This window comes from Solanum tuberosum, unplaced genomic scaffold, assembly GCF_000226075.1.
Source record: "Solanum tuberosum cultivar DM 1-3 516 R44 unplaced genomic scaffold, SolTub_3.0 scf00134, whole genome shotgun sequence".
Lineage (NCBI taxonomy): Eukaryota > Viridiplantae > Streptophyta > Magnoliopsida > Solanales > Solanaceae > Solanum > Solanum tuberosum.
This window is the reverse complement of record NW_006239062.1, coordinates 1,136,268-1,146,640: the sequence shown is the minus strand read 5'-3', so window position 1 is coordinate 1,146,640 and position 10,373 is coordinate 1,136,268. Positions and strand designations below refer to the sequence as shown.

The window sequence follows — 10,373 nt, the reverse complement described above, 5'->3', positions numbered from 1 at the left end:
GTGTTTAATATAATTCTCCCACATAGTACGAACAATCTCTTCATGTTGAACTTGCATTTCTCGATCATATGGCCGAGAAGACGAACCAACATTGTTACTTTGAGTCATTTGTTGATCAATATCATTCGCAACTAAATTTTCATGCTCATAAACTATAAATAGTCATCACTCCTTTGATATTCTCGCAAATAATTATGTAACAATGTACAAGCTATGACAACACTTCTGTGTCAATATCATAATGATTCATGCCTTGTTTCACTTGTGTGATATTACACATTTTCAGTGCATTAATTTCGTACGAAAATCAAACATATTGAAAGTAGTGATTATCAAACATACATGATCAATTTTGTCTTTTTTCATATTAAATTGCTTTAAACATTTTCATATGTAGCCAAAAGAGAATTTTTTTTTATTATGAAAACCAGAAAAGTATTACTCCCTCCGTTCTTATTTTTATTCACCAAATCAATTCCTACTTTATCATTTATATTCACTAAATTTAAAGTAATAATAAATTTTATATATGTTGGTGAGAATCAGGGCCGGCTCTATGCTTTGGGAAATAAGGCTTTTGCCTTAGGCCCCCAAATTTTATCAAGAATAATTTATGTGTTAAAATTTCTATTAAATAAAATTGATTATTTATGATAAAAAGTATAATTTTTTAAAATATATATCATTTTACCACTTTAACATCTTTTGTACTTTGTTAAAAATAAGAACTAATAGTGAAAAGTGTTGAATAAAGTGAGTTACAAATTCTTTTTTATTTCTTTTTAAATTTTAGTTTCAAGCATTACTACAAGCATATTAAAATGGGGTATATCAAGCCATCAACTTCTTGCATCAAATTCTATGGTTTTAACTCTTATCTTTATTTAATATTTGTCAACTTATTACTTATAGAATTATGTTAGCAATTCATATAATAATTGCCTCACTGAAAGGATGTTTTTTCAATGTTGAGTTGATAAAAATCTTACCTAAAACTAATAACTGAAAATACAATATTAAAATACTAATTATTTTTATCTAAATAGTGTAAGAAAAATAAATTTTGAATAAATACGTATATGAAGTTTCTTTATATTTTAGGACTCGAATTGAAATTTCGCTTCAGGCCCCCAATCACTTGAGCCGCCCTGGTGAGAATAATAATTTTTTAAAAATAATGATGTGATTATAAATTTTTTACATATGAAATAAATGGTTAGTAAATATAAATGTGGGTTGTTTTAACATAATATAAACTTGTGGGTCAATTTTATATTTAAAAAATCTCAAATCATGATATGGAATTCCCAAATCATGATTTTCGGAGAATATGAGATTCCATGACATGATATGAAATCATGAGATGGAATCAGCATGAAATCGCATGTTCCATCTCACGATTCAATATGGTATCACATGTCAAAACGCCTACTAAGTTTCCCTTTGGTTGGAATCGAATAATTTATTTTTGGTTAAAAACACCTAAAATAAACGAATCCAAACAGGCAACACAACGTTGAAAATAGGGAAAGTGAATCTAATCACTTTGACACGTACGTGGCTTCCCTACGTTGATATTGAACGATGCAGATGAGATATAACGCAATACATAACAATTGGCTACATATAACTGTTATACAATATTTCCTACATATATACACAAATACACAGCTCATATTATTTTTCATCCATGTATTATTTGTACGTACATATTTTTTTATATCAAGTTTTAGGATTGTTAATAGAAAATTAGCACTTGTAGCCTGTAGTAGGTAATTGGTTGTTATATTTTCTTTGTAATCTGTATAAATACATCTCAACTTAATTTAGCAAAAGATAAACATCCAAATCATAATAATGGAAGAAATAAAAAGTTTAATATAAAATTGCAAGGACAAAAAATTAAGCTTGTCTGAGAAGTAGATAAAAAAAAATTAAACATCAGTTCATTCACAGTTACAAAAATATCTTAAAACAGTCAATAGGTAGTTAAACAATAAAAAATTCTAAAAGGCAACTTTTTTAACGTGCCTTGCACTCTTCAACATTTCCAATTCTATATATGTGTTCCACCTTTTCCTTGGAATTTCACAAATTTCTTCTTTTGTTTCAATTAAAAAAGATACAAAAAAAAACTATTACTGATCATAGAAGATTAATTTTCATCTATAAATCAGGATAACATTGAAGCAATTGACTCATATGATTTTGATCATCGTCGACTAATGGAAAATTAGGGTAAGAATAAGAAGAAGAAGATGGTGCCTCCATATTCATAATGACTTGTGGTGCAAATAACTTGTCATCAATATTCCACTCATCACAAAATTGATCTTCATTGTTGTTGTTGTTCATGGAATTTTGGCCTTGATGATCATTTGTAGCCAAACTTGTTGAAATGGTAGGGCTATCAAGTTGTGGGAGTTCATGAATTACTAGTTGATTATTGTCATAGACAATATTATTTTGGCTTGAGACTTGATGATTAAAAGGGAATTGATGATTGAAATTTGATGTTTGGTTGAGAGGATTAATATTAATATTATAACTTGGGATTTGTGAAAGGGAGGGAGGTGGTCTAGTTGAATAACTTGTGTTGGTTCCTCTCATATAATAATTGTAAGCAATATTGTTGTTTGATGGACTTGGCTTCTTGAATGCCCTACATACTACCCATCCTTCTTCCTGTCAATTAACAACAAATTCCAAACTTGTTATTAATAATTTAGTAATAATCTTATTCAGCTTAATTAGAGTTGTCAATTAACTTTCAAACTAAATCTTGATCACTATAACAAAAGAGACATTCAATGACGATAATTTTTTCTTTTAGCTACTAATCCATTTATCCTTTGTTTCATTTTGTGTAACATTCATCTATAATACCAATAAGAATAATGTTATTCTACATATATGCAAAAATAATTTATCTCATTTTACTTAGTAACACAATTTTATAGGTATAAAAATGTAATGTCATGTTTAAGTTTTAACACCAAAAGTAAGTTTTTTTTTTTTTTGGGAACTACATAGTCAAACACCTCCTTTATTTTCCACTGGAAACGAAGTACATAAAGAACAAATAAACAAGGTTTGTCTTTTCAATATGTTCTCCAAAACTTTTTCCCAACATCAAAAGTAACCTAAAAGGAACAAGAAAAACTTATTGCTTTTAGTACTTTGCTATGCCAATTAATAAATTTTTTGATAAAAGTCCAACAGTCAAAAAGAAACAAACTTAATCAAATAAAAGACACAAAGCATTTCATGCGCGACACAATATTAATTAGTACTTCTAACTTGGGACGGTGTTCGACTAAACACAAAATTTTAAAATAAAAGCAAGGTTTTTTGAAATTTATGATTTAAAATAAATCATAAATATTTATGTGGCTATAAAGCATCTCATTTAAGAATAAAACAGAATATTAAAGTGTCATATTAATAAGGACGGAATGAAGTATATATGTTCTACCTAGAATATACTCCTTCTATTCCAATTTAGATAATTGACTTTCTTTTTTAATCCGTCCCAAAAAAATGACACATTACTATATTCAGTAATTGTTTAAATTTTAAATGTTCGATTTATTCTTAATAAAATACTTTAATAGCCACACAAACATCTTTGACTTATTTTAGATGACAAATTTCAAAAGTTGTTCTTTCTTTTTGAAATTTCATGTCAATTCAAACTACATCACATAAGTTGAAACAGAAAGAGCAGTAAAACACTATGTTTTGATATATTTATCAAGTTGTGAAGCAGATGGAAAGATTAGGTAACCTGAGGAGGTCCATGTTGAGAAGTTTGTAGACGATATTCATGCATGATCCAATCACTTTTCCTTCCATTAGGAGCTCTTCCTCTATAGAAAACAAGTGTTTTTCTCATCCCTATAATCTTCTCCTTTGATAACACTGCTTTATCTCTTCCTGTTGCCTTCCAGAATCCGGCCCCTGTCGCGCGATTCGTTCGAGTTCCAGTAGGATATTTCCTGTCCTTGTGACTGAAAAAATACCATTCACTTTGTTCTTCATATCCCAGTTTACACCTATCTGTACATGCATGTTACAAACTTCATGTCAATGTTCAAACTTCGTTTCAATTTGTTTGTCTTGTTTTGATCTGACATGGAGTTTAAGAAAGTAAAAAAGATTTTTGAAACCAAAGATAGGTTGAACATACCAAAATACTCTTTAATCATGTGATCTTAAATATGTCAAGTAGAAAATCAGAATTAAAGAGTCACCAAAAAAGAAATGATACACTTTTTTAAAAATAAAGTGAAAAAGAAAGTAATACAAACAAATTGAAACAGACGGAGTATAATATTAATAAGTAGAAATTACAAGAAAATTAAAGAGATGAAAGAATGAATGTACCTTGGATATCCCATGGCTCCATTCTATAAAGATCAATTTCAGTGATGACATCAAGATCAATCTTGAGTGAGTTTATCTTTCTCTTGAGGTAGTATCCAACAAGTTCTTCCTCTGTTGGATGAAATCTAAATCCTGGAGGAACACATGACTCCATTTCCATCTTGATCAATCTAACAAATTATATTTTTTGAGAACAAAAAAAATGTTATATATACTATTGGAAGATATTTTTTGCACCTTTTGTTAAGTAAATATGAAAAGGAAACTTTTTTATATATATAAGAGTGTGAATATTACACTTCTCTTATCTTGCAAGAATTGTAATGATTCTACTCATTAATTGACATCCATTCGTGAGCAAATTAAAAGTAATCATTACCTCATTCTTTTTTGGTTTATTCTTTGGGGTGGTGGGGTCAAGGTCCTCCAATTTAAAAATATTTTTTTCAAGATTTATTTTCCTCCTTTTTATTTTTTTGATTTTGGGAAATTTGGAAAATGGCAAACCATAATTAGTTGGTTCCTACCAAACAAGAAAATATGAAAAATGATAATGAGTAAGCCTGCAATGGCCTTAATTAGTTGCATGCAATTCATGCTAGTAACATTTAGGCAATTTCTATGATGAAAAGGAAAATAAAAAGTAGACGAAAACATTGACTTTGTTTTTGTTTGTTAAAAAAAAAGGAAAAATCCTTTTGGCTTCAAAATTTGGCCAGAATGATTTTTACCTATGTTATTTTATTTTTTAAAAATATTTTTACCCTTTTAATTTTAATATCTTTTAACTAAAAAATGTAAAAAAGATCAGTTTATTTTAAAATAAAAAAAATATTATACAATTTTTAAATTTTCTAGTCATTTGGCATTACCCAAAAAACATATACTAAAAGAAGTATATATATATATATATTATAAGTTGAAATGATTTCTTTGAGTGCATTCCACTCAATAACACATGATCCCTTAAGAAAAACCCTTTTCACACACTACCATATAGACATTTTTCACTTCATGACCAATGAATTATGACATTCAAGAAAATGATAGAATTGCCTTTTTTTTCTCTTTATATTTTCTTAACCAATCAAGTGCTAAAGGGGGTCCATAATCTTACATTGTAATTAATACTCTACAAAAAAAAACTAAGAGTTACACATAGAGGAAAGAAAAGTAATTAAACATGCAAACATTAACAATTGAAAGAATTGGCAATGATCTTCTAGTTACAACTTAAGAATGTAGAAAATAACTAGTAAACCTTAAGATCAAAATGTACAAATTGTAAATGAATTCATTTGCATGGAAACACCACAAAACTTAAGTACCACAGAAAAATAAGCAAAGATAGAGAGACCCTTTACCCTTTTTCAAGCTCGGAGCAAGAGACGAGCGAGAGAGAGAGAGAGATTGAAAGGAGGAGTTGTTGATGAAGAGAAGAGAGAAAGAGAGACTTAAGAATGAGAGAAACCAAAATGGATAAATGAGGTGTTAGTTGAAATGTTGTTGGTGAGGAAATAAATATTTACTTATATATAGAAAAAGACTTGTTTAGCTAGTCAGTAAAAGAGGGAGTAGTGTGTGTGATAAGCAGGTACACTACAGAAAAAGAATTACTTAAATATTCAGTGAATATGACACAATGCGTTTACAAGTTTTTTTTTATTATATAAAGTTATTTATAAAATTTAATGTTTGCATCTTTATATATATATATTTTTTATATAGTATAGATAAAAGAAGAAAAATGCAATCTAAGGGTTAATTGATGATTACGCGTGGGGTTGGCATATTGTTTGGACGGCGTGACAACGAATTTACACGCAGCCGTTATATTATGCTCTAAGATTTTCTCACTCCAACCCTTTATATTTCCCAACCAACTTGTTAATTGATCTTCTCCAATAAAGTAACTTTTGTACCCTGATACCATAAATACGGGTCTTTTTTGGGATATTTTAAAAATTAAATTTATATTTTTTAATTGTTTTTTTTGTGTGATAAATTTATATGTTTAACTGTGACATGACTAGGCCAATGGTGAAAAAAAATGAGCCTGAAAAATTTCCGGGTAGTGACTTAAAATTTTTAGGCTAGGCCAGTCTTAGACGGAATCTGGATGAGGTGAGGTCTAGAGCCATCTGGAAAAGGGTGAGGTGATATGTCTATCCTTGGTTTATATTTTCTAGTAACCAAGATATTAAGAAACATGTAGGGCTTTACAGAAGTGAATTCGGGTGAGTAGAACTTCTAAAATCAAACTTGGCGTGAAGGGAATAGTTTAAGATGTCAAGGGAAGAAGGTATGTTGTGAAAAAACGGTTTTTCAGGAGTTTCCGAGTCTCTAAAGTTTGTACAATCTGCTATAGCAGGCGGTAGGCCACTGTAGCGGACATGTGCAGGCGATAACTAGGTCGTTATAGCGGGTCGGACCACTATAGCGAAATAAGTTGGGATTTTATGCAGAAAATATCTCAAAACCTCTCATTTTCTGCATCATTGTCCTTGAGATTGAGAGGGTACCACGACATTCAAATTCTAAGGGGTTTTATTTCCGCAATTTTTTTGGTTAAATGGTTAAGTTTACGAGAACTCAATCTTTTATCAATTGAAATTGCAATTTAGTTGCTTTTTTTTTCTCCATAAATTGATTTCCATAATTAGTCTTAATGGTAAAGTTTGGGTTGGAAGTCAGTTCAACCACCGAAGGGTTAATGTGTGTGCCACTCTCAACTGTCTGGATAGTGACAAAGTTGGTATCAAAGCCCTAGGTTCATTAATCTTGTCGTACCAAAACAAGTCTAGTAGAGCAGAGACGTATGTACTTCTCTACAAGAAGCTACAAGACTTTAGGAAAATTCTTTCTTCTTTCTTTCTTTGTCCTATAACTTGATTCAAATTGGTATCTGGCTTCTTCCATTCTTCTGTCTGTAGATGGTTGATACTAGATGCAACGGTACAAGGACAGTAACTCCAGCAGCAGAGCCAACAACGAGAGGAAAATGAAGAGGTAGATGTAGAGGCAGAGATAAGGTTAGGGTCAAAGGAATGGCAACACTCGCCAGAGGTGGAACTCAGGTAGAGAATGTACCACGGAAAGGGACCCCACCCCAACCAAGGATCATGTGGAAGAAGAGGTTGATAGAGATTGAGGAGGATGTTAAGCGGATGTGAGAACACAGATTTGGGTTGCAGGTTTCAAGGTATTGCGCCACTCCCACTGTGTAGGTGCTACTCAAGTTCTAATCACTCGTCTTATTACTACTACGGTCCCTAAGATGGTTAGAGACTCAGGAACTGCTGCGTTCTTCTGTCCATTACTTCACCCTGTGATGATTGGCATTGAACATGAGATTTTGACCAACTTTTGAAGTTAAACCTTCCAGTGTTCCATGGTTTCGAGAGTAAGGATGCCTTTGAATTCATTTTGTGGAATGTCGATCATCAACCTTGCCTTGACTAACTTGTACATAGTTACATGCATATTCTTGGAGAAATATGTGCGTCGTACTTTGAGAGATCGAAAGAAGGATGAGTTCATGACTCTTGAGCAAGGAAGCATAACTGTGGCTACTTATGAGACTAATTCCCATGCTTTGTCCAGTTATACTGCATAGGAAGAGAGGATTCACTTGTTCGTCAAAGGTTTGAATTTTGAATTGCAACTTTTATCTATGCATATGACCTCTGCAAGTAAGAGCTTCACTGAGGTAACTAATTTTGTGAAGAAAGTAGAGGGAGTTCAACAGGTTTGGCAAGCCAAGGCATTGGCTAAAAGGTCTAGAAATGTGGGCAACTACAGTGATTTGTATTTTAAGGGTTTTGGTTCGCAGATGTATTTAGCTTGTCCAATTCAGTCGGTTATGCCAACTTCGATGAGTGGTCATTCAGGGGTTCCACAATAGTCTCTAGCTCAAGGTGGATAAAGAGCTTCTTGTGCATCCGCCATCAGGCTCTCTCTTGACTATAACTATTTTAATTATGTTGAGCCGAGACACTTCAAGAGGGAATACCCTCACAAGCAGACTGTTGGCCAAGTTCAGCAGCATAATATAATAATGGTTTCATTGGGTGGAGGTAATTATGATATAAAACGTCCATAGAGTGGACAAAAAGGTAGTCATGGAGGCCATGAAGGCTAAGGAAATGGTATGCAAGGACATGAGTGGCACACCCTGGAAGGGGATTTTCCCGTAATGATGACAGAGCTCAGTGTTATGTTTTATTGGGAAAATCAGAGGCTGAGACAACAGACACTGTGATAACATGTACTATTCTTGTCTGTGATCGGATGGCTACAATGTTGTTTGATCCAAGTTTAACTTATTATTATGCATATGTTAATTTCTCTTTGGGCTTGATTTTATTTGTAATACCCTTGATGCTCCTATGTATGTTGCTACTCCAGTGGTCTATAGTAGTAACCCATGTGTATTGCAATTGTTCTATGATGTTTATAGGTCTGCAGACTTGGGTATGTTTAGTCATATTGGATATGCTAGACTTTTATGTGATTTTGGATATGACTTGGTTGTCTCCTTATTTTGCTATGCTAAACGGTAATGCTAAGATAGTGACTCTAGAGATTTCGAGTAGAAAAAGATTTGAGTGGAAAGGGCGAACAAGCCTAAGCTATTAAAGATCATATCCTTCCTTCGGGTTAAAAAATTAGCAGTGCAGGGTTGTTTGTCCTACTTGGCCCATTTTCAAAATGTTAGTGTAGAGTCCCTTTCCATTAAATCTATTTGGTATGCCTCTGGATAGGGACATAGACTTTTGTATTGATTTGGAGTCAGGCATTATCCCAATTTCTATTCCTCCATATTGTATGACTTTGACAAAGTTGAGAGAACACAAGACTCATCTTCGGAAACTGCTTGATAAAGGATACATTCGTCCTAGTGCTTCTCCTTGGGGTGCTCCTATTTTGATTGTAAATAAGGATGCTAGCATGATAATATGCATAGATTACCGATAATTGAATAAGATCACCATCAATAATAAGTAGCCCTTACCTCGAATAGATGATTTGTTTTACTAGTTGCAGGGTGTTTTTGTCTTCTCTAAGATTTACTTGAGATCGGGGTATCATCATCAAAAGATTAGGCCTGAGGACATACCTAATATAGCTTTTAAGATATGATATGGGCATTATGAGTTTTTTGTAATGTCCTTCGGGTTAACTAATGCGCTTGCAACATTTAGGAGCTTGATATTGGGGTATTCAAACCCTCCTTGGATTCCTTTTTAATTGTGTTTATAGATGACATCTTGATCTACTTCAAGAAAAAATAGGAGCATGCAGATCATGTTCGTATTGTACTGGGTATCCTGGGAAAATAAAAATTGTATGCTAAATTTTTGAAGTAAGAATTTTGGCCGCCTCAATTGCCTTTTTTGGGCATGTGGTTTCAAAAGAAGGGATGATGGTAGACCCTCAAAAGATTAAGGCAGTTAAGAATTGGAACCGACCTAGCTTCGTGACAGAAGTTAGGAGCTTTTTGTCATATTAGCTACTGCCACATATTTGTGAAAAACTTTTCATCTATGGCAACACATTTGACCACTTTGACTCAAAAGAGGTATCATTCGAGTGTCAGAGAAGTGTGAAGAGCGTTTCCAAAATCTCAAGAACCTTTTGAACAACACCTATCCTAACATTGTCGTGAAAGGTAAGGACTTCATTGTTTTTTCTGATGCTTCTTATTCGAGCTTGATTTCTATTTTGATGCAGGAAAGAAATGTTATAGCTTATACGCCCAGGCAGTTGAAGGTTTATGAGAGGAGCAACCTCATCCATGATTTAGAGTTGGCATCAATAGTGTTTACTCTCAAGATGTGGCGGCGATATCTTTATGGAGTGAAATGTGATGTGATCACTGACCATCACAGCTTGGAACATGTGTTCACTTAAAAGAATCTGAATCTAATACAGAGGAGATGGATGAAATTTCTCAAGGATTACGATGTGACTATTTAATATCATCT

The 10,373-nt window shown here is 32.5% G+C and overlaps 1 protein-coding gene across 1 annotated transcript; it reads right to left on the bottom strand.

Moving 5' to 3' along the window:
• Positions 1 to 1,964: 1,964 nt before the first annotated feature.
• LOC102605536 (NAC domain-containing protein 30) lies at positions 1,965 to 4,611 on the bottom strand. Its single transcript, XM_006351868.2, has 3 exons — positions 4,387 to 4,611; positions 3,788 to 4,059; positions 1,965 to 2,685 (listed from the first exon to the last, which is right to left on the bottom strand). The coding sequence occupies exons 1-3, from the start codon at positions 4,544 to 4,546 to the stop codon at positions 2,167 to 2,169; spliced, it is 951 nt and encodes a 316-aa protein (XP_006351930.1). The 5' UTR covers positions 4,547 to 4,611; the 3' UTR covers positions 1,965 to 2,166.
• Between the last annotated feature and the right edge of the window lie 5,762 nt (positions 4,612 to 10,373).

Bases quoted from the DNA above. Each gene is read 5' to 3' on its own strand.
- LOC102605536 (XM_006351868.2), bottom strand. From the start codon at position 4,546: ATGGAAATGGAGTCATGTGTTCCTCCAGGATTTAGATTTCATCCAACA. The intron at 4,060-4,386 runs GTACATTCATTC...ATGCATGTACAG, and splicing joins GGAGCCATGGGATATCCAAG to ATAGGTGTAAACTGGGATAT. The intron at 2,686-3,787 runs GTTACCTAATCT...GTTAATTGACAG, and splicing joins CTCAACATGGACCTCCTCAG to GAAGAAGGATGGGTAGTATG.